This window comes from Leuciscus leuciscus, assembly GCF_965113295.1.
Source record: "Leuciscus leuciscus genome assembly, chromosome: 1".
Classification (NCBI taxonomy): Eukaryota; Metazoa; Chordata; class Actinopteri; order Cypriniformes; family Leuciscidae; genus Leuciscus; species Leuciscus leuciscus.
Window position 1 is genome coordinate 47,337,361 of NC_138725.1, and position 23,189 is coordinate 47,360,549.

General features: G+C 36.4%; 4 protein-coding genes across 14 annotated transcripts in view; 1 reads left to right on the top strand and 3 right to left on the bottom strand.

The window, feature by feature from the left end:
• svilc (supervillin c) overlaps positions 1 to 4,883 on the top strand; it is a 31,424-nt gene extending 26,541 nt beyond the window's left edge. For 8 of the 9 annotated variants that reach the window (XM_082173375.1, XM_082173379.1, XM_082173380.1 and 5 more), the window contains 7 exons: positions 15 to 240; positions 350 to 483; positions 595 to 750; positions 1,895 to 2,023; positions 2,116 to 2,228; positions 2,324 to 2,479; positions 4,427 to 4,883. In XM_082173375.1, coding sequence (XP_082029501.1) covers positions 15 to 240; positions 350 to 483; positions 595 to 750; positions 1,895 to 2,023; positions 2,116 to 2,228; positions 2,324 to 2,479; positions 4,427 to 4,513 — 1,001 coding nt within the window. In that variant the 3' untranslated portion in view covers positions 4,514 to 4,883. The remainder of the gene's footprint in view (positions 1 to 14; positions 241 to 349; positions 484 to 594; positions 751 to 1,894; positions 2,024 to 2,115; positions 2,229 to 2,323; positions 2,480 to 4,426) is intronic. The other variant, XM_082173378.1, reaches the window with a different exon arrangement.
• A 44-nt stretch (positions 4,884 to 4,927) lies between these two features.
• On the bottom strand, positions 4,928 to 12,861 carry tmem98 (transmembrane protein 98). Its single transcript, XM_082178432.1, has 7 exons — positions 12,665 to 12,861; positions 7,957 to 8,166; positions 7,677 to 7,808; positions 7,548 to 7,581; positions 6,789 to 6,904; positions 6,663 to 6,722; positions 4,928 to 6,569 (listed from the first exon to the last, which is right to left on the bottom strand). Exons 2-7 carry the CDS (start codon positions 8,085 to 8,087, stop codon positions 6,380 to 6,382), a joined length of 663 nt encoding a protein of 220 aa, XP_082034558.1. The 5' UTR covers positions 8,088 to 8,166; positions 12,665 to 12,861; the 3' UTR covers positions 4,928 to 6,379.
• A 118-nt stretch (positions 12,862 to 12,979) lies between these two features.
• Positions 12,980 to 15,540, bottom strand: LOC309504905 (junctional adhesion molecule-like). Its single transcript, XM_082178197.1, has 7 exons — positions 15,393 to 15,540; positions 14,974 to 15,288; positions 14,759 to 14,785; positions 14,413 to 14,487; positions 13,925 to 13,992; positions 13,748 to 13,807; positions 12,980 to 13,647 (listed from the first exon to the last, which is right to left on the bottom strand). Exons 1-7 carry the CDS (start codon positions 15,514 to 15,516, stop codon positions 13,543 to 13,545), a joined length of 774 nt encoding a protein of 257 aa, XP_082034323.1. The 5' UTR covers positions 15,517 to 15,540; the 3' UTR covers positions 12,980 to 13,542.
• A 2,218-nt stretch (positions 15,541 to 17,758) lies between these two features.
• On the bottom strand, positions 17,759 to 21,389 carry LOC309504235 (CXADR-like membrane protein). 3 transcript variants are annotated; one of them, XM_082177266.1, is made up of 6 exons: positions 21,277 to 21,389; positions 20,729 to 21,055; positions 19,030 to 19,332; positions 18,602 to 18,928; positions 18,330 to 18,449; positions 17,759 to 18,123 (listed from the first exon to the last, which is right to left on the bottom strand). In XM_082177266.1, coding segments are annotated over exons 1-6 (1,128 nt in total). In that variant the 5' UTR covers positions 21,326 to 21,389; the 3' UTR covers positions 17,759 to 18,121. The 3 variants fall into 3 exon arrangements, with proteins under 3 accessions (XP_082033392.1, XP_082033390.1, XP_082033391.1); XM_082177264.1 differs by having other exon boundaries at positions 18,326 to 18,449; XM_082177265.1 differs by having other exon boundaries at positions 17,759 to 18,117; positions 18,323 to 18,449.
• Between the last annotated feature and the right edge of the window lie 1,800 nt (positions 21,390 to 23,189).

Sequence of the window (23,189 nt, forward strand, 5' to 3'; positions counted from 1 at the left end):
ATCTGACAATATAGGTTTGGTATGTGTTTCAGGAGGCTGGCATCTGTTCTGTGTGAGGGGTGATGTGTCTGTAGAGGGCAGTCTGTTAGAGGTCCCATGTTCCTGCTCCAGTCTGAGGTCTCGTGGCTCATTGGTCTTGCTGAACAGCCAGCAGGGGGCGATATACCTGTGGCATGGCTGCAAAGCCCACAGCAAAGCACGTCAGGTGGCCAAGCAGACCGTCCAACGCCTCACACAGATGTGAGCCACACCTTTAACATTATGTAAAAAGTATCAATCCATGAACCCGGATGAATGATGCACATTGCCAGATTGTGATCGATTTCATGTGATTGATTGTAATGGTTAGGTGCCCACCTGAGCTGAGTCTGAGAACTGGCAGCTTTATGAATGTCCAGGAAGTGGAGGAGGGGAAAGAGCCTGCAGAATTCTGGAATGCTATTGGGCCACAGGACAAGAAGTCATATGACTGCATGCTACAAGGTGTGATGTTTTACAAACTATGATAAACCATGTGTGAACTTTCTCTGTCATCCAATGAATTTTTGCAACCGTTTTTTAGAAGAGATGCTCTATGCTTTGTATTCCTTTCAGATCCTGGTAAATTTAACTTTACCCCACGCCTTTTTCACCTGAGTGCTCAATCAGGAACTTTTGAAGGGGCGGAGCTCATTAGCCCCTCCCATGTTAGTGGAGTAATTACGGCAATGCCTTTCCTCCAGGATAAGTTATATTCTGTGCCACATCCAGGTGAGAGCAAGCAAGTTCACATACACAGAAACACAAGTGGACATAAAGGCTTTTCACACTATACTTAACCACAGGATAACTTTCAACGCTGAATCAATGTTTCGTACTTATGAAAGTGTTGACTCACTGAAATATAGATCAGATGGACTAGCATTTATTAAAGTGCCCCTATTATGCTTTTTCGGATATCAACTTTCATGTAGTGTGTAATATTGCTGTTTGTGATTGTAAAGGGTCTGTAAAGTTTCAAAAATCAAAGTGCACAATAAATGGAGTTATATTGTCTTCCAAAAGAAAGAACCGATTCTGAGCTGAGTGAAACGAGTCGTTTCAGCCTTACCTCCTGCTCAAATATACGTAGGTTTGTAACAAATTTGCATATGGATTTCATTGGCTGCCCGTGAACAACGACTACTTTGACTCGCCCTCTAACACTGTTGTTGTAGCTGAGGCCTGGAAGAGTTTGGTTCGTGTTGTCGACATGTCGAGAAGACGTTGTTTAATGCGCCGCAAAAGCAAATCCACTTTGCATGAATTTCCAAAGGAAATTGCGCTTCAACTGATATGACTGACACCATCACTACTGTTTGTTACAAGTGCTGAGGAAGCCTTCGGAGATGAAGAGTAGAGTAGGCTCTCAGAAAGGAGGGGTTTAGACAGACCGAATCCTTTATCGAACCGTTTCAGACGCTGGAGAAAAGAGGTGATGTGGAACTAAAGTGTTTTTTGACCTTGGATGCATATAAACCTGTTGTAGGATACATCCAAAACAAGTTAAGTTAGACAACATCCAAATTAGAAGCCTTTAAAATAGCATAATAGGAGCACTTTAAAATAACTTGTCTGCTCGTTGCATGCCATGTGTGTCCAATCAAATCATACTTGTCCAAATCTGAAACCTAACTACCCAGAATTCATTCCAAATCCAGGTTGAAATACAGTATAAACCGTGTGAAAGATGAAACAAGATCAAGCAGGATTAAGTTGGTCATTTTAGACGTGGATTAACAAGTGTGAACCTCCCAATACAAGATACATAACTTTGGTGTTCTCGGACAAACAGATAAAACTAGATCAAATTGAATGTAATATGCATTATTTGTTTTCCTCACACTGCTGTGGTGTTGTAACATTCTCTCGGCAGCACTATTCCTGCTGGATAACTATCTGGAGGTGTATTTATGGCAAAGTTGCGAAGCTTCAGTCTCACAGCACCCTCACTGGGACAAAGAGAAGAAGTGCGCCATGGAGACTGCCTTACAGTACTGCAAAGGTGAGTTTGGATTCGGCCAAAAGAGCACAGATGCTGTTCAGAAGCCTTTCTGTTTCTGTTTTGTAAGGTTCTTTTTGGTGTTTTGTGTTCAGAGAGAAATCCTAGACGGCCTCCCATGGCATACCTTATTGATGAAGGGTCAGAGCCTCTCACCTTTACTAATATATTCCCTTCCTGGGAGATGAGACTGACACAGGGAGTACAGGTGAGTGCGGACATATCATCATCATCATCATATGCATGAGTGAGTGCTTACATGATTTAGACTGAAGTCTCATTTAAATATTTGTTTTCTTCCAGGACTGCACAGTGTGTAAAAAGCTGACTTTGGTGCAGGATGCTCTAGCTGCCCTTAATAAGACCCAGTTTCCCCTTAAGGATCTGCTGAAGAGACCTTTACCTGAGGGAGTGGATCCTTTACACCTGGAGAACTACCTGTCTCAGCATGATTTCAAGGTCTAACGCTAAAACATAATGGCCTGGTTTCACAGACAGGGCTTAGATTAAGCCAGGATTAGATTCTAGTTCAAGTGGAATAATTAAAGGTATAGCGGAGGATGTTTTACTTCCTGGTGGGTAGTCTAAACTATTGGTCCTCCTAATTGTCAATCATTCTGGTGAATCAATCAAACTTTTCAAAAAGTGGAGAGGGCGGGTCTTATCTAAAATTTGGAAAGATCCTCCGCTATACCTTTAAGTAGCTTTTATAAATGTGCCTTAAAAAAAACACACAAAAAAAAAACACATTACTGCTGCGTAACTTGAGAAAAAATAATGGCAGTGACATATTTTAAGATATATCAGTGCAAGTTGCTTTCAGTTAAAACATCTCAAACATGCATTTTAGTCTGGGACTAGCTTAAGCCTAGCCTGAAACCGGGGGAATGTAGATTACAGTATGGTTGAGCTTCAAAGTATAGCAATAGCAGCTTTTTATTGTCGTCTGTTATTTTTACACTGTATTTTGAATCTAAAATGGTATTTTATGTAGATATTTCATTTATATCAATTGAGTCTTGCATAGCGAAACCTTTGACTTACTGACAAGTAAAGCAAATCAATTGTTGACTTTTGTTTTTACATGTTGTTTAAGGGCGGTTTTATTTTAAATAGTTTTTTTGTTTAGATATTTAATAAATAATCATTTAAAAAAATTATATTTCGTTATTTCATTAATTTAATAAATAATTTTACAGACATACACTACAATTAAAAATGTTGGGCTCAGTAAGTTTTTTATGCTTTTGAAAGTCTTCTATGTTCACCAAGGCTAAATTTATTTGCTGAAAATACAGTAAAAACAGTCATATTGTGAAATATTGTTGAAAAATTTCTTATCATCACTGTTAAAAACAGTTGTGCTGCTTAATATTATTGTGGAAACCATGATGAATTTTTTTTCAGGATTCTTTGATGAATATAAAGTTCAAAAGAACAGCATTTATTTGAAATAGAAATCTTTTATAACATTATTAATGTCTTTTCTGTCACTTTTGATCTGTTTAATATGTCCTTAATGAATAAAAGTATACATTTCTTTAAAAATAAAATAAAAAACGTACTGACCCCAAACGTTTGAACAGTAGTATATTTAAAATAAATAAAAATAAAGCAGAATTTGTGGATGTCTAGTTAACTACAAACTAAAGTCTTTTAAAAACTAAAAGCTTATTAACACAATTTGGTTTCCAGGCAGAATAAAAAAATAAAAAAAGTGTCTTTCAAAGTCAGCCAATCAAATAATAGCTCACCTGATTAAGAAAATAGAGGCTAATATCAAGTAAACTATTAAAGGGATACTTCACCGATTAGCATTAAGCTTTGTATCAGGAGAAACCGGTAGTATTTTCGAATGACCGTGCTTCCCTCTCTCATGTCCCCCTGAGACCAGAGATTTCTGTGTTGTGTGTCTGGAAAAAACCTCAGATGACGCAAAAATCGTCATGTTGCGTCATCGGAGGCTTTTTTGTCCAGAGGCTAGAGACTACAGCCAGTAATAGGAGCTCGTTCCGCATGTTTTCAACCCGCCCATAGGGGGATCTCACGATAAAACGGCATCTTTTCAGTTTCGAGTCAACTAGTAGCCTAGCTGTATCATTTCTTCCGATACTGCCCTCTGTAACCGGTAGGTGTGAGTGGCCTCGTAGAGCAGCGAAGCGAAGCAAGTGCATTCTGGGAGTTGTTGCTTTTCATCCACATGAGACAAAAATACATCTTCTGGCTTTTCTCAGTCTAGAAGGAACCAACTTCTAAAATTATTTCACATTTCTTCTACATTAATGACCCAATTTAAATACACATTCATCTTTCCAGCAGTGAAAAGTCTGAATCTTACGATCTTCTTGAAAAATAAATAAATACATCAGGAGAGGTTGAAGTAACTGCCCTGTTTATTTGTTTTAGGCTGCTTTAGGAATGACATGGAATGACTACAACTGTCTATCAGATTTACAAAAAATGGACCTGAAGAAAAGCAAAGGACTTTACTGAGTGTCAGCAGCACTGTGACCTAGGCTCAACATGAAGCAATATTTTTAAAAAGATCTGTTCGTAAGATGACATGTTCTTGATGGCGGTCATGTGTACAGTGTAACTGTGAGTGTGAGTGTGTCTTTCAGTCTGCTGCTTCTTATAATGTCTAATGCCCAGTGCTCATTTTGGCCAAAAGCTTTCTGTTCAAAGCTAGACAGAACCGTTAACTATGACTTTGAGAAATAGCTTCTATGTTTTTCTTCCCATCCTCCATTGCAGCTGTTTCTCTTCCCGCTTTCTTTATCTTTTCCTGTCTGCCTTTTATCTCTCCTCTCAACACAAAGCAGCACATGTGAATAAAGATCTGGTTGTTTTACTGAACTTACAATTGGATTAAGTAATCTTTATTTTAAAATAAAACAAAATTAAATCTTTTCACTGTGAAACTTTTATTCAACTTTACAAATCTCAAATACATAAACAGAGCAAGAATGGAAGAACAAATAGAGGAACAAACAAGAAATGTCAGTAACAAGATTGCTCAATAAAAAAAATAAAAAATCCCAAACCAAAGCAATAGGAATTAAAAGGGGAAATACTGATAGTCAACAACAGAATGCTTAAATGTATTCTTATATGATTGATATCTTCATTTAATACATGAATTACAGAGTACTGTATGTGTGTGTGCGCGTGTGTGTGGGGGTGTGGGGGTGTGTGTGTGTGTGCGCGTGTGTGTGGGTATGTGTGTGTGTGTGTGTGTGTGCAGCTGCTGAAAGTGTAAAGTGTAGTGGGGGGTTGAGGGATGGAATTAGTGTGGATTTAGACTCATGTGACTGGTGAAAAATTACAGCCAACATCTAGATAGCAGATTGACAAAAGAATGTGAGTTTTGCTTGCTGCGTAACTGTTCACATCCAGCTTTTTATTTTTTTATTTAAATTAATCAATTCAGCAAGGATGCATTAAGTTGATAAAATTGACAGTAAAAACAAGCATAATATTACAAAATATTTCTATTTCAAATGAATGCTTCTTTTGAACTTTCTATTTATCAAAGAATCCTGAACAATCACAGGAATAAATTACATTATTACACTGCATATTCAAATAGAAAACAGTTATTTTAAATGGTCATAATATTTAACAATATTACTGTTTTTACTTTATTTTTGATTATCAGCCTTGGTGAAAAAAATACAAAATAAATCTAACCAATCTTTTGGACAAAAGAGAAATCTAATACAAAAATACTATTTCAACTTAACATGTGATTATATTATACAAATGTCTTTTCAAATTGTGAATATTTACTATGTACTATATACAAACTGATCTGCAAATGAGACTGAACTGGAAATAAGAAAATGAACCAGAATTTGTATATTTTAGAGAGAAAAAAATACAAATTACTATTGATGCTAATAATGAAAATTTGTAATTAATGCATGAAAACATTACATGTAATGCTTTAAAACAACTAACCATGTAGACTTAAATATGAGACACAAGAAAGAAAATCTAGATTATGTTTATAAAAGGTTTAGCTAACAAACTTAGCAATACCATTTAGCACATTTTGCATTTGTTTATACATTCATGTTTTTGATTGTCTCAGGCATTGTTTAGCACTAGTATCTACATTTGAATCCAGCATGAGGAAATATCAGACAGTATGACCACAGATTAAACTGGAATGTAACAGATAAAATGAAAGAAAGAGAGAAAGAAACAATGTTTGGAAACAAGGCTAAAGCTAAGCTGCCTTTCTCTTTCATACCATGGATGTGTTGAGGTATTGCCCACTAAATAGCAGATTCTTTACAGGCGCATTCATAATAGTGTATGTACATACAGTATGCCTGCCAAAGTCTTGTGTGGGATTCAGATTGACTGCTCTCTCTCTGGCAAACCTCTCTCTGGTTCAGACGCTAAAGCCGCCTCTCTCAACACCACCATGTGATCCTCGGCTGCATGCAGTGATTGGTCGATCCAGTCCAGGCTGCCAGACATGTGACAGGCGTTTCGTGTCACCAGTACCAAGTGACTGACCGACAATAGTAATGCAGTGGCCCTGGTCCAAAGAAACAATGTGGCAAAGTCAATGCACTTCTTTGCAGAAACTTAAACATACAGTACAATAGACCCTGCAAGCATATGAAGTTACCTGGCATCCAGAAGAATGGGGTCCAGCGGAGGGTACATGGATCGAACCACGTCATCCACCCTGTGATGGCACAAAGTCAGTATCAACACTCTCATATGTGTCATATCAACTCCTCAAACTGTTTACCTTGGGCTGATGCGTTTGGCAACAGTGATGATGTCATTCAGGCTGGCAGGTGCTTTGACCTTTGCCCCGGAGCCCATTGTCATGGCGACTAGCTTTTCGGTGAGAGTGTGGCATATCTGTACAGAACCAGGACACTCATTTTATTAAACCAAACAATGCTTTGTATTATTATACTTACACTACAGTACAGTTCATGTCATGTTTGTGGTCAGTAAGATTTTTTTAAAGAAATTAATAATTTTATTCAGCAAGGATGCATTAAATTGATCAAATGTGACAGTAAAGCATTTATAATGTTACAAAAGATTTCCTTTTCAAAAAAATGCTGTTCTTTTGAACTATATATTCATCAAAGAATCTTAAAAAAAGTATCGGTTTTCACAAAAAAATATTAAGCAGTACAACTGTTTTCAACACTGATAATAATAATAAATGTTTCTTGAGCTCTAAATCAACATATTAGAATGATATGAAGGATCATGTGACACTGAAGACTGGAGTAATGATGCTGAAAATTCAGCTTTGACATCACTGGAATAAAATAGGAAACCGTTATTTTGAAATTGTCATCTTATTTCACAATATTACTCTTTTTATTTTATTTAATCAAATAAATTCAGCCTTGGTGAACATAAGAGACTTCTTTCAAAAACATAAAAAAATCTTACCGACCCCAAATTATCCATGTCTTTAAATATTAATTATATAATATTATAAGATTACATGTTTTTGGTCTTGAAATTTGAGCAGAAAATTTACCTTCAGAATTGCAATGCAGTGAGACACAAGACCACTGAGAGAAAGATATCAGTGAAGTGTTAATAAACAGAATATTATTATTATCAATAAAAATACTGTTGTGAACGTGAATGTGGAGAGAAGGCATACGAGGCATCTTCGATCCAGTCTTCGTTCTCCAGAATGGCCTCAATATGAGGATTAGTGATGACAACATCATCCAGCTCCAGCTCTGATGGTTCACTCTGAGTCTCCATCGCTCCAATCAAATCCACTGTAGGTCTAGAATAAAAAAAAAAAAAGAAGAGTAGAGGTATTTTCATAGCTCAGAATGTTGGAATGCAAAATGGTGATGCCTGCTTAATCCTGAGTGTGGGAATGAATGAGGCCATGTCTTATTCTGCAGTGTACACTCATACTTGGTACATACTTGGAATCAAACTGGTGCAGAAAGTCCGGAGGGTGGCAGTAACGATGGCGGCACACGACCACCAGTGCCACAAATGATGCCAAGAAGATGGTGGCGAGTACACCGATGGCCACGATCACCACCGTCTCCATGGCTGTGATGATGGTGATGATGAACGATTGGCAAAAAGTTGCTTGTCTGGAGTTTGAAGTTTGCAAAAGCTAGACGTTTCTGAGGAAATAATAATAAAGAAATAAATAATATCTCTTTATTATATAAAAAAACTACAACTCTATCTATCTATCTATCTATCTATCTATCGATCTATCGATCTATCTATCTATCTATCTATCTATCTATCTATCTATCTAATCTATCTATCTATCTATATATCTATCTATCTATCTATCTATCTATCTATCTATCTATCTATCTATCTATCTATCTATCTATCTATCTATCTATCTATCTATCTATCTATCTATCTATCTATCTATCTCCGTCCGTCCGTCCGTCCGTCCGTCCGTCCGTCCATCTATCTATATTAAACCTTGTTTCTAGTATAGAGCCATCAAGTTAATAAAGGTTTGGTTTTATCTTTGTGTTTCTTAAAGGAGCAAAGCAAAACTATCATAATGAGACTTCAGTATTAACGTGTTGAGTAAATAATGTAATTTCCTCCCTTTTAGTCTCCTTATGCTTCACTAAATACAGAGATAACTTGATTTATACACTTATCTTGATCATTCCACTTTTTTTCAATTGAATATGTAAAGCTTAATTCAGACTGTCCTCTCATCCTCTCTCTCAATGGCCTCTATGGTGCTTGCAGCAGTCTAAGAGCTGTTTTTTTATGAGTATATGAATGTAAAATGAATGCAGGAGTGTTTTTGTATGTGTACCTGTGTCTAATTGTGTCTTTGTAATGGTCACACCCATCAGACCTTTGATCAGTCAGCCATTAACCTACTCACAGTGTAAGAGTCAGTCTGGCACCATGTGTTTGTATCACTGTCATAAATGCTCTATAAGTATGGTTTGTTTGCCTTGCCCTTTTGATAAAAAACAGAGGCAAGACTGACTATTTCAATTTAGGCATGAAAAGCTTCCGTTTGTTTAAACATGTTTTTGAACATATAGGGCCCTATTTTAACGATCTAAGCACATGGTCTAAAGCGCACGGCGCAAGTGCACTTAGGACGTGTCCGAATCCACTTTTGCTAGTTTAACAACGGGTCGGCGTGCCCGGCGCATGGTCTAAAAGGGTTTTCCCTATTCTCTTAATGAGTAATGGGTGTGTTTTGGGCTTTACGTGCAATACACCAATCAGAGTCTCATCTCCCATTCCCATTAAATGCCAGTTGTGCTCGCGCCATGGCGGGTTGCTATTTACATGACGGAATTTGCAAGGAAAAACTGAACACCTACATCTCCAGAGTGCAAATGGATCTGCTCGTGCGCGAGGTTAAAGCGCACAAGCAGACCATCTAGGGGTCAAACCGAATTCCACCATATCTTTATGTACAAGTCAAGTCAAGTCAAGTTTATTTGTATAGCGCTTTTCACAATACAGATTGTATCAAAGCAGCTTCACAGTATTAAATTAAAATAATACAACAAAGTTTGTTTCAAGAGGAATTTATTGATTGATAAAATTAAATTAAATATCCCCAAAATATCCCCAACTGAGCAAGCCAAAGGCAACAGTGGCAAGGAACCGAAAAACTCCATCAAGTGACCTAATGGAGAAAAAAAAAAACCTTGGGAGAACCCAGGCTCAGTCGGGGGCCAGTTCTCCTCTGGCATTTATGAGCTAGAGGCCGGATTGTAGTTTGAACTGTGGGATTATATGAATGCCTGGCTGAAGAGATGCGACTTTAATCTAGTTTTAAACTGGGAGAGCGAGTCTGAGTAACGAACAGTATCAGGAAGACTATTCCAGAGTTTTGGAGCCAAATGTGAAAATGCTCTCCCTCCTTTGGTGGTTCTGGATATCCTAGGTATGACCAAAAGCCTTGAATTTAGTGATCTTAAAGAGCGCGATGGATTATAGGGCGATAGAAGATCCGTTAAATAGACTGGAGCTAAGCCGTTTAGGGCTTTATAAGTCAGTAGCAATACCTTGTAATTAATACGGAACTTTATAGGTAACCAATGCAGTGATGATAAAATCGGTGTTATATGATCATATTTTCTTGATCTCGTAAGAACTCTAGCGGCGGCATTTTGGACTAACTGTCCAAATGTGTATGTACACAATAATAATCTTTTACATTGTAATCCTTTTATTTTTAATATTGGGCATGTTTGTGTGCTGCTGTGCGTCCCTGTCCCACATTACTTACGGACTCTTTAAATAACAAAAAAAAATAAAAAAATATTGTGCCATTGACTTTAGACCAGGTTTCAGTTGGTCAATGGCCCAGTCTATTTCAGTTTCCTCAAAATAGCAACGTGCCATCAATGCGCCAGAACACACCTTGTTTTCAGACCAGCACGCCCCTGGGCGCACAGATGGGCACAAATGCATTCGCAACTTAAACAACGTGGCAGGACGTGAAAATGAAAACTGCGTCGGGCTGAAACTAGCAAAAAACACTTGCGTCGCGCTTGGTGCTGCATTGCGTCGGGTGTATGATAGGGCCCATAAGGTTTTAGGGTTACAATTGGGCCTTTGCCACTTAATTTCCCCAACAGTCTTTCATTTAATGTTAACAAGTGAAAACTTAAAACTTACTTTCTATTTCACTTCTAATCCCAAAAACAACAAACCGAGAAATGATTATTGTCCATTTAAAACATTTTGTCTTTTCAGCTATGCAAAGCTTATTCAACATGGGGAGCAGTTACAACATATGAGAAGTAGTATTTCGATCAAGATGATGAAATAGTGTTTTGGAATGCTGTAATTCCCTAATCTGATTAATTTGAACTCCCCTGGCCGTATCATACTGTGCACTATAGCCATTTTTGCAAATGTATCCTGCATTTAGAGACACTGGATTAACCTTTATGGTTATAATAAATAAAATGTATATGGGGACACACAAACCGTTATGTTATCACATAACAGATTAGTAAATAGAGAACAAAAATGTCAAGCCTTTGCATTTTGAAACATTGTCTTGCTAAGGAAGCTGGTCTTTAGTTACACAGTCATTAATTTGATATCCATGCAGACTTGAGTTCATGCAGCCTGTGTAAAGAAATTAATAAAGAAATTAATAAAAAGAAGTGCTGGGTAGATTACTTACAAAGTGTAGCCTGTTACTAATTTCAAATGACATGATGGAAATTATAGTTAGTAAAAGTCATAATAACATCACATATTTTAGGTAATATAACTGGACTACTCATTACTTTTGACCTAATTTGTTTATCACATTGATTTGAATAAGAATATCTTTGTACCATATTGATATAAAAATACAAAGAGAAAGAAATTATATTCCTTATTTTTGTTATCAACTTGAAATGCAGTAAACATTACATTACACCAGTGTTTCCCAAACTGGGGCTCATGAAGGAACTGCGGTTGATGAAAAGCTAATCATCTAAATAATAAAAATGTAAAATTAAAGTAACTTAAAAACCAAAAAATTAAAACTATCATCAAAATAAAACCCTTACTAAAAATATGAAATATTTGCCTGCATGTCATGTGACCATTAACTGACATTAGAGCAACATGATTTAACCACTGTTAAATTTTAGGACTTTCCAAACATATATAAGTGATAAAAAAAAAAAACATTAAAAAAAAAAACATTCTAAGTTAAAAAAAGAAGAATTATGGAGATTCATTAAATTTTGAATAATATAGGGCCATTGTGTGAATAATATGTAATCATGTAATCAATAAAATAGAGTAGCCTAGTCTGATTGTGAGTATTTTAAAAGGTAATAATATAATCTAATTACAAGTATTTCATTTTTTAAATATGATTACGCAATCCAGATTACATGTATTCAGAACTACCAGAACTATATATAGAAATACACACACACACACACACACACACACACACACACACACACACACACACACACACACACACACACACACACACACACACACATATAGTACTCACTCATTTAATGTTGATAATATAATTTCTAATGAAACTTGAATGTACCAAAATAGAAGAGAAAGCAAAATAGAAAAGCATTTTGACTAGTGGTCACTTTTGGACCCCACTGTATGAATGTGTACACTATGTCAATTGAACATTATATAAGTTAACGGGTAACGACTTATTAAAGTTGTTATTATAAAGTGTTACTAAAGCATTAACAAAATACAGAATTATGTGCATTGTTATTGGCCTAAACGCAGTGCTCTCCTCCATTTTACTCTTAAATTTAAAAGGATTCGATGTTTATGGCATGAAGATGCATATATCCGGCACATGAATAAAGACTTTCAAGGCTATACTGTATATTCACAACTTAATAGGCTTACATCTGCACTGAAACAAAGAAAGCTCTGTTCTAACCAAATCAGTGGGGTCTGTTTAAAAGTTAGCGTTATTTAATTTAAATAGCCTATCATTAAATTCAAGCAAAATACATTTTGTTTGTATATAAAGAAAATGTATATGAGTTTTCTTTTTTTTTTTTTCTTTTTTTTTTTTTACATTATCACAGTAAGTTACACATCTCTCAAGTAAACAAATAGGTCAATTATACAGTCATTGGCGAAATTAGTTGAATTTTATGATCTTCTTACCTATATATCTTTTCCATTTTATGGCGTTTGTCCCACGAAACAAAGCGAGTTTGGGCAGGAAAGGCGGAGACGGCACGGAGATCTCCAGCACGGGAGCGCGCAGTAGAACAGCGCTGTGAACTTCGCTCCTGCAAGAGGCGCGCGCGCGCGCTTAAATATCAGGTGTCATTCCCGAGCCTTGTGTTGTGGAGCCCATGCGGGTTTTTCCATATTGCGCATGTGCAAATACAAGTTGTGGCAGTTCGACTCACGTGCACGCAGGTACAGTGGGTTATTCAGTTTTTAAAGCATGAATGTAGGACAGTGTCAACTAAGTAATCATTCAACGTTTATTAAAAAAGATTCCTCAGTCATTTGCTCTGTAAATTGACATTTTAAATACACAACAGAAACACTGAATTTCAAATACAGTCCTATGAGCAGGATGCAAACAAGCCGAACACTTTTCACAGCTCTACTAGGAGATGACAAGCTAGTTTTATCTCCACATTTAGAAAGCATTTGAAGCTAACCACAAACTTTAAAGTTAGCACTTTAACATAGGTTATGTATATATTTGTTTTTTCTTTCTCTCATGTGCAAGCTGCATGTTTAAATGAGAACATGAGACATTAGAATTTCACAATGTCCAGTGTATGCAACATTTTGTGTAAGATTTTTAACAGTCATAGGTCCAAATTCATGAGAAATACATTTGTGTTAATGTTAAAGCCACACCATTAATCCATCCCATAACTGAAAGTGATTATATTATCCCTAAAAATAAACCGCATGAAACATTTGGTAAAATTTCACATTATAGTCACAAAGCTATATTAAAAGAATATTTAAGAATAATAAAATGAAATGCAATGACAGGAAAGTTGTATATTTTAACTTCATTTGAGGCTGGCATACTCAGAGTGCTCTGCCATGACGCTCTGTTTGTGAGCTGGTTTGGCGGCAGTCTTAACGTGGACAACAGAAGAATATGTCACCTCGTCCTGGAGAGAGAGAAAAAGACAGATTTTGTTAAAAAATACCTACATGTAGCTACATATGCATTTATGCACATACACATACACAGAATACACTCTGTCTGACCTCATTTTCATCTTGTTTTAAGTTTTGTCCTTGAGTTAAGCTTTCAGGATTTACATCAGCCTAAAGAAAGAGACATCATGATCAGAACACACATATACAGATGCCTCTCTTTATTTCATTCAGCTAGTAAATACATACACTGGAAGTATTAATGGGTTTGAGGCAATTTGTGCTCACCTGTTTCTCATTTTCACTACTCACTAGCACAAGTCCATCATTGGTCATCTTTTTGACATCTCTTCTTCCTATGAAAAAAATCTCAGTCAAATTAAAAAAACATCAGACAAAATGGTGTGGCTTAAAGATCAAAAATGATGGCGATGAGTTTATAATACTTAAAGTTGAACATTCAACATCCTTTTGACATGTATTTTTCCTATTTGCAATAGTTCAAAGATGTGTTATATCATCAAACTTACGTATTATTTTGACTTTAATTTTGTTCTGAATAACATCAAATCAGTAAATTTGAGTAAACCATCAGTAAACCATCAGTAATGGTCAGTACATCTTTTTTAACTTTCTTTAGAAAAATCAAAGGTTTGAGAGGCCAGTCTTATTTCAATTTGTACTATTGCCATCACATGGTAATAGTGTGTGTGTGTGTGTGTGTGTGTGTGTGTGTGTGTGTGTGTGTGTGTGTGTGTGTGTGTGTGATTGTGTACCTCTGCATTTCCAGTAGATCAATGCCAGTACTGCTAGTAACATTAATACCGGAAGCAGTGACAACAGAATAAAGGCTGAAAAACACACACACACACACACACACACACACACACACACACACACACACACACACACACACACACACACACACACACACACACACACACACACACACACACACACACACACACACACACACACACACACACACACACACACAAAGATACATACACACACACACACACACCTTAAATACTATGCAACTTCAAGAAAAATAGGCAAAAATACATTGAAATTATAGTAAATCTAAACAAAATCTTTAAAGCAAAATAGGCTGCTACGTACTCATTTTGTCTTCTGCCTTTTGTTCTTCTGTAAGGGTTAGTTAGGTTATATGGTTATTGCATGAACTTTTGTTTTTTCTATAATGAGTTCAAAATCTGCCAGCCATCATCTACACAACAGAGGATAATATTATTCTAGAACTTCATCATCTTCAAGAGTTATAATGAACAATATTAATATTGTGCCAAAGCAACAACAACACAGAAGAATATTACCTTGAACACTGAGTGTGATGTTGATGTGTGGTTGATGAAGCACAGAGCAATGATATTCTCCCTGATCTTCTGTGTTCAGGTTTGATATGTGTAGAGAGAGATTTCCTGGAGAGGATTCATTCAACAGTTTGACTCGTCTCTCACTCCGTTGATTTGGGTAAATTTCTTCAGGTTTTGTGTGTTTTCGTGAAGTAAATGTCCATGTAAGTTGTGGAGGTTTCGCCTGTAGTTCAGTACAGGAACAGGGCAAAACTACAGACTCTCCCGAGTGTCCCGTCACATCAACCCTCTGTGTGTTCTGATCCAGATCACACCCTGACAACACATTAGACTGACATTTACACTGCACTTTACTGGAAGAAGAAAATATCTACTGCATTTTGAGAGATACAAGTTTCATGCAAAAATATTCCATTTACCTTTTATCTTCACTGTAATGTCTGTATACATTGGTGAAATCTCACACCTATATGACCCTTCATCCTCCTTTCTCAGGTCAGAAATGAGCAGAGACAGATTTCCTAGATAAATATCATTAAACATCTTCAGTCTGCCCTTGAAGTTTTAATCTTCAAAAACGTTATTCCAGTTTGTAGAGTAATACCATTTGAATTTCTTTACTGTAGTCTGAGGGTCAGTACAGGAGCAGGGCAGCAGGACTGATCCTCCTGTGTAACCTGTTACTTCTTTACGCTTTTCATGATCTGAAAGATGACAACCTGCAGACAGAGAGAGTTTCTTCATGAATGGATCAATGTGAGCTTTAGAGATTAACATCAGGAAGAAGAGTTTAGTATACCATCATTGAATAATAATGCAGCACGCTTAAAAAATAAGCATGAACCAGTTTCACAAGTCACATGATAACAGAGCATGAGACTCAATCTGAGCTTTAAGTTCTGGTCAGGGTGCCACACACTGTATAACTGTATGACAAATCTTCAGTTTAAAGTAAAATACACACGGCACATCTAAGGGTATGTTTACATGACACTTTTTATGCGTTTTGGCAGGTCATTTACACGACAATGGCGTTTTGGGGGCCTGAAAATGCAAGCTTTTGAAAACGGATTTCAAAGTGCAGGGTTTTGAAACAATTCCTTTATATCATCTCCATGTAAACAACAAAAACGTGCATTTGTAAAAATACAAAAACAAAACGGTGACATCATGCGCATGCGTATGACATGTTCACGAATGCGTATTACGGGGTGTTACTTGACAAAGTGACATCTCCACACTGGCCTGGTATAATACAGTCTTTTTAGTCATTTCCGCAGATCCGTGTGAACGGGGATCATTTTGACAATGTTGTCGTCTGTTTTTAGTAGCCAACATCATTGTCGTGTAAACATACCCTAACCCTGGTCCGGGAGCACTGCACATTTTAGATGTCCACCTAACCAAAACACACTTGACTCAACTCATCAGCCCATTAAACACTCCAAGACCTCAGATGGGTGTGTGAGATATGAGAATTCAATATGCGCACATCCAAAATAACTCAGACAGAGCTCGATCAAAAATAAACGTTGCAAGTTAATAAAAGTCTTTGGGAGCATGAATAGCAGTGTGCTGGTTCTTTTGTATTTTAGCTTTTGTCAGGCAAGAGAGATATCAAGAATGTTCAGTGTTGGGGTCACAGAGTTGGGAACCACTGACATCACTCAGCACTATCACAGAATCACAACCATTGATGACTGATTCATTTCACTCTTAATTCTTAAAAGTATTTATAAATATGGACTTACCTTCAGTAAAGTGAAGCATAAAGAGGAAAAGATAGAAACACTCCTTCATGACTGATTCTCTTAACTCACTCTGGTCCAAACTTACACACTCGTCACTTGATCAGCGAGTGTGAACTGAGTCTTAATTTTGTTCTTGTTTTCTTTGAAGTCTTAAGGAACTTCACATTTTGGGCCATTTCCTCTTCAGCTCTGTAATTCTGTTTCTCTTCCTGGATCATTGACACTAATAAAACATACAGTATATGCTGTCTTTGATATTATATCAGGGCTTCTCGTGTCACTACTGCAGCTCATGATTTAACATTAAGAGAGGTAAATGATCTACATTAGTCGGTAGATCATGATCCACAAAACTGATGCTAAATTGTTGCTAAAATTGATGGCTGAATTATTGTTTTGAGCTCGTCAAAAAGAAACGATCCTCATTTAAAGTCATGAAAACATATGACTGTTCCATCTTAATGAGCTGATTAAACTGACTGTCAAACAAACAATAAAAAATATTAGGTAAGCAGTAAGCGTTCATATTGTCTGAATGTGAAAGTGATTAGCTTGATTTAATATCAGATGAACAATGTGCCTTATTTGACATTCAAAGATAATGCTGACTTCCTAAATATGAATGATTTTGTGGTGTGTGCGTGTGTGTGCGCGCGCGTGTGTGTGTGTGTGTGTGTGTGTGTGTGTGTGTGTGTATACAGGTTTGGCTATGCTTGCGAGGGCCAAATGTCCTCACTTATACAGTGAAATATATTGTGACAACTGACTTGTGAGGACATTTTACTTGTCCTCAAAAAGGCTTATATTGGCCAAATATGTTTTTATTTAAACCTAGAGTTTTGCAAATGTTTATGTGTTTGGGGGGTGGGTTATAGGTGATAGAAGATATCATTATCCTAATATAAAAACAAGTCTATGAGATGTCCTCTCTAGTATAGAGAAACAAACATTTGTATTTGTGAACATGTAGAGGAATAATTGATGATGCAACATACTAAAAACCGTTTACCCAATCAGAGGTGAAGATCTCTACCCATAATGTACTCAATATTTTTATTGTAATAAAACAGGACAGTCCTTTTGATAACACACACACACACACACACACACACACACACACACACACACACACACACACACACACACACACACACACACACACACACACACACACACACACACACACACACACACACACACACACACACACACACACACACACACACACACACAATGTAATTGCACAGGGTATAAACTAGATAAGTTGAGTTAAAATAGAAGGCATAAAATAGGTATGCTAAGTTACAACAGGAAGAATCAGAAGTTTCAAACAAAGTACAGATTATGATTTAATTTCATATTTCTTTGCTTTACATCTGTTTGAACATGTCACCTTATCCTAGAGAGAGAGAGAGAGAGAGAGAGAGAGAGAGAGAGAGACGTTGTACAAAGAAATCAGTGTCTGAGTTTTCAAATGTCACAAAAAGCACAATAAAGCACTCAAAAACAGACAAGCAGCATATCATGTATCGTTATATTAATACATCTAATTAATTCTAGTCAAGGTACTTTCTTAAAACTAAAATCTTTACATTGACTACTTACATTTAGGTGAGTTGGTTGTTTTCTCTATTGAGTCTCCTGAGTGTTGAGTGGTTTTACTTTCTTCTGTGTGTTTTACAGGTTTATGGGTTGATAAACACATTGATGGAAAGTAAAATTCCTCTGCAGAATTCAATAATTGTCAGTTATAATATAGCACAATGGGGCATATTATAATAAAGCTTAATGTCATTCTTCTAACAGTTTTTAAAATATTTTTTTTTTATTTAACAAACTTAACTGATTTCCATAACAACAACACAGAAGAATATTACCTTGAACACTGAGTGTGATGTTGATGTGTGGTTGATGAAGCACAGAGCAATGATATTCTCCCTGATCTTCTGTGTTCAGGTTTGATATGTGTAGAGAGAGATTTCCTGGAGAGGATTCATTCAGCAGTTTGACTCTACCTCTGTGTCTCTTGCTCTGTTGATTTGGGTAAATTTCTTCAGGTTTTGTTGTGTGTTTTAGTGAGGTAAATGTCCATGTAAGTTGTAGAGGTGTGTCCTGTAGTTCAGTACAGGAACAGGGCAAAACTACAGACTCTCCCGAGTGTCCCGTCACATTAACCCTCTGTGTGTTCTGATCCAGATCACACCCTAACACATTAGACTGACATTTACACTGCACTTTACTGGAAGAAGAAAATATCTACTGCATTTTGAGAGATTCAGGTTTCATGCAAAAAAATTCCATTTACCTTTTATCTTCACTATAATGTCTGTATATATTTGTGAAATCTCACACCTATATGACCCTTCATCCTCCTTTCTCAGGTCAGAAATGAGCAGAGACAGATTTGCTGGATTACTGTCATTAAACAGCTTCAGTCTGCCCTTGTAAATCTCATTTTTGAATACTTCATTTCGATGGCTCCCGTTTAGCAAGAGCCAGGTGAATTTGTCTGTAGTCTGAAGGTCAGTACAGGAGCAGGGTAGCAGGACTGATCCTCCTGTGTAACCTGTTACTTCTTTACGCTTTCCATGATCTGAAAGATGACAACCTGCAGACAGAGAGAGTTTCTTCATAAATGGATCAATGTGAGCTTTAGAGATTAACATCAGGAAGAAGAGTTTAGTATACCATCATTCAATAAGCTTAAAAGTGAAATAAAGTTTCACAAGCCACATGTTCATTTAAACTTTAGTTCATATCATATATAAGAATTGAACATACCCAAGAAGGGTTATGCTGCCACTTTAAAGGAACACTCCACCGTTTTTTTGAAATAGGGCTTATTCACCTTCTTTCCTACATTTAGATAGGTGGGCAAATGCATTTTTGTCTCAGTGCATGCATTGTTTTAGTTTGACAGGGTCGGCGCTAGCTTAGCTTAGCATAATGAATGGAATCCTTTGTTGCCAGCTAGCATGTCCTGAGTAAAAGTGATATAAAATTTTTTTAAAACCCACCTAATTACTTCTTGTGGCCTGCGTATTCACAGCAAGTACAAATAGCGATGCAGATTAACACTAGACGATTTCCTATGCAGATATTGACTTGGGACTATATTAGGGGGAAGCACAGGTGAAGCACTGCTACTTGGGCGCAGAGATATCACGCCCAAGTAGCAGTGCTTCGCCTGTGCTTCCCCCTAATATAGTCCTTAATATATAAGTCAATATCTGCCTAGGAAATCGCCTAGTGTTAATCTGCATCACTATTTGTACTTGTTGTGAATACGCAGGCCACAAGAAGTAATTAGGTGGGGTTTTTTATTTTTATATCACTTTTACTCAGGACATGCTAGCTGGCAACAAAGGATTCCATTCATTATGCTAAGCTAAGCTAGCGCCGACCCTGTCAAACTAAAACAATGCATGCACTGAGACAAAAATGCATTTGCCCACCTATCTAAATGTAGGAAAGAAAGTGAATAAGCCCTATTTCAAAAAATGGTGGAGTGTTCCTTTAAAGGGATACTTCACTTTAAAATGAAAATTCTGTCATCATATACTCACCCTCGTGTTGTTTCAAACCTGTATGAATTTCTTTCTTCTGCTGAACAGAAAGGAAGATATTTAGAAGAATGTCAGTAACTAGACAGTTTCTGGTCCCATTGACTTCCATAGTAGGGAAAAAATATACTATGGAAGTCAATGAGACCAGAAACTGTCTGGTTACTGATATTCTTCTAAATATCTTCCTTTCTGTTCAGCAGAAGAAAGAAATTCATACAGGTTTGAAACAACATGAGGGTGAGTATATGATGACAGAATTTTCATTTTAAAGTGGAGTATCCCTTTAAGAGTACGCTTGTACGTTGCAAAATCAGTTATAATATAGCACAATGGGACATATTATAATAAAGCTTAATGTGATTCTTAACAGTTATTTTTTTAAACAATTTTTTAACAAACTTAACTGATTTCCATAACAACAACACAGAAGAATATTACCTTGAACACTGAGTGTGATGTTGATGTGTGGTTGATGAAGCACAGAGCAATGATATTCTCCCTGATCTTCTGTGTTCAGGTTTGATATGTGTAGAGAGAGATTTCCTGGAGAGGATTCATTCAACAGTTTGACTCTACCTCTGTGTCTCTCACTCCGTTGATTTGGGTAAATTTCTTGAGGTTTTGTTGTGTGTTTTAGTGAAGTAAATGTCCATGTAAGTTGTGGAGGTTTCGCCTGTAGTTCAGTACAGGAACAGGGCAAAACTACAGACTCTCCCGAGTGTCCCGTCACATTAACCCTCTGTGTGTTCTGATCCAGATCACACCCTGACAACACATTAGACTGACATTTACACTGCACTTTACTGGAAGAAGAAAATATCTACTGCGTTTTGAGAGATACAGGTTTCATGCAAAAATATTCCATTTACCTTTTATCTTCACTGTAATGTCTTCATGATTTATGTGTGAAATCTCACACCTATGATGACTGATTAATTACACTCTGAATTCTTTCACAATAAAAATATTTTTAAGTCTAGACTTACCTTCAGTAAAGTGAAGCATAAAGAGGAAAAGATAGAAAAACTCCTTCATGACTGATTCTCTGAACTCACTCACTGATGGTCCAAACTTACACAATCTTACTGTTGATTATTTTTATATGTTTTCAGGAACTAAAACATGTCGCGCCATTTCCTCTATTCGTCAGCTCTTTATTTATATTTCTCCTCCTGGATCACTGACACTAATGTATATGTTATCCTGCTCTCTCTCTCTCTCTCTCTCTATATATATATATATATCAGAGTTTCTTTTAATGTCACTACTATAGCTCATGATTAAGCACGTAAAGTCACCACATCATGATCCAAAAGCATAAACTCCAAATGTATTCCTTTTACTAAATGGGTGTCATATTGATGTCAGCAGGAAGGACCTTTAAGTGCAAGACATTGACTTTGCAGCTCAAATACTTATGTAACTAACAGCACATGAACAACAGCTCAGATAGGCCTATTTTGTGACAAAGCCAAGAGATCAAGATCGCAGGCCATTTAGTTTACCCTTTAGTCACAATGTTTTGTTATAAATAGAGTATATAACTACTATTTTGGCATACAGGCTATATACTTTATCTGTATCTATATGGAAAATGACTACATCATCACTATTCTATGGTGATCATATTATTAAGCAACTATCCAGCAGATAAAATGCAACAACTCAGAGATGTGTGAAAACTTAGTAACAGCTACAGTGTGCTGTGTATATTTAAACAGGAAATTTCCCATTGCTGTGTTGGCACTTCACTGGGCTTCCTCTTCACCATAGCTGCAGTCTCCTCCGCTTCAAAACAACTAATAAATATAGCCGCGGGCAGCAATCATCGGGGTCTAATCACCAATGTCCCGCAATAGGATGATTTGCAATCAAGTTGAAATGTAACTTATGATCTTGTTTTTACAAAAAATTCCATGTTTAATCTTCTCTGAAAGTTATGGTTTGATGAGGTCTGAGCAACAAGGGCAAAAAGGGCAACTGACTTTCAAAAGAAATCTATCCCTCTTACCGTTAAATTAAACCATAATAATAAAAAAAAAAACTGTTTAAGTAAAAAAAAAAAAGTTTAAGTAAATAATGTAAAAAAGTAAAAAATGTTTACTATCATTTGTAAGGCATGTAATCATATGTGGTGTAAGTGTGGACTTATATTCAACTTTTAAATTTAGATGAATCACTGTCATACTGTTTGATGTCACAGGACAATTTCAACTGAAAGTGAAGATATCATTTGCAGCTCAAAACCTTATTTATCTGATTTATTTCTATAATTTGTGTAGCCTTCTGACCTTTTAAAGGATGTGTTGTGTTTTAACTCTAAAGTAAAATGTTTTTTTGAGCTGAAACTAAAACCAAGTAAAGACTTTTATAATAATAAATAAATCAGTTATACTACACTTATAATAATACAATGGGTAAACATTCAAAAATAATATAATTACGTCTAAGCGGATTTTTACATTTGCCAATATAAACAACCCTTCCCTATTTCTGTTCTGTTATGATAATGGGTTATGGTACCATAGAGAAAGGTTGTAGTTTATGTTGCTGCCACTTTAAGAGCACGCTTGTATGTTTCAAAGAGAGAAGAAGTGACTGTATGCTGTAGTAAAGTTACACAGTTCTGTTAAGCACTGCCTGGCCTCCATTACATGTTCTATGAATTTCATTGTTATTGGTTGAGAAACCATTCTTTATTGTCACTGGATGAGGCTACATTATTTAAATGTTAAGTAATATTCCCAATATATTAATAGCACAGGAATTTATAGCATAGAAACATTAGAAACCTGACAGCTCTCCAGTATATAAGGCAGAGTTGTGTTAAGGGCTGGTAACCACACGGGGGCAGTAGCTCTTTAAATATGGCCATAATCAAAAATGGAAGATTTTTGAC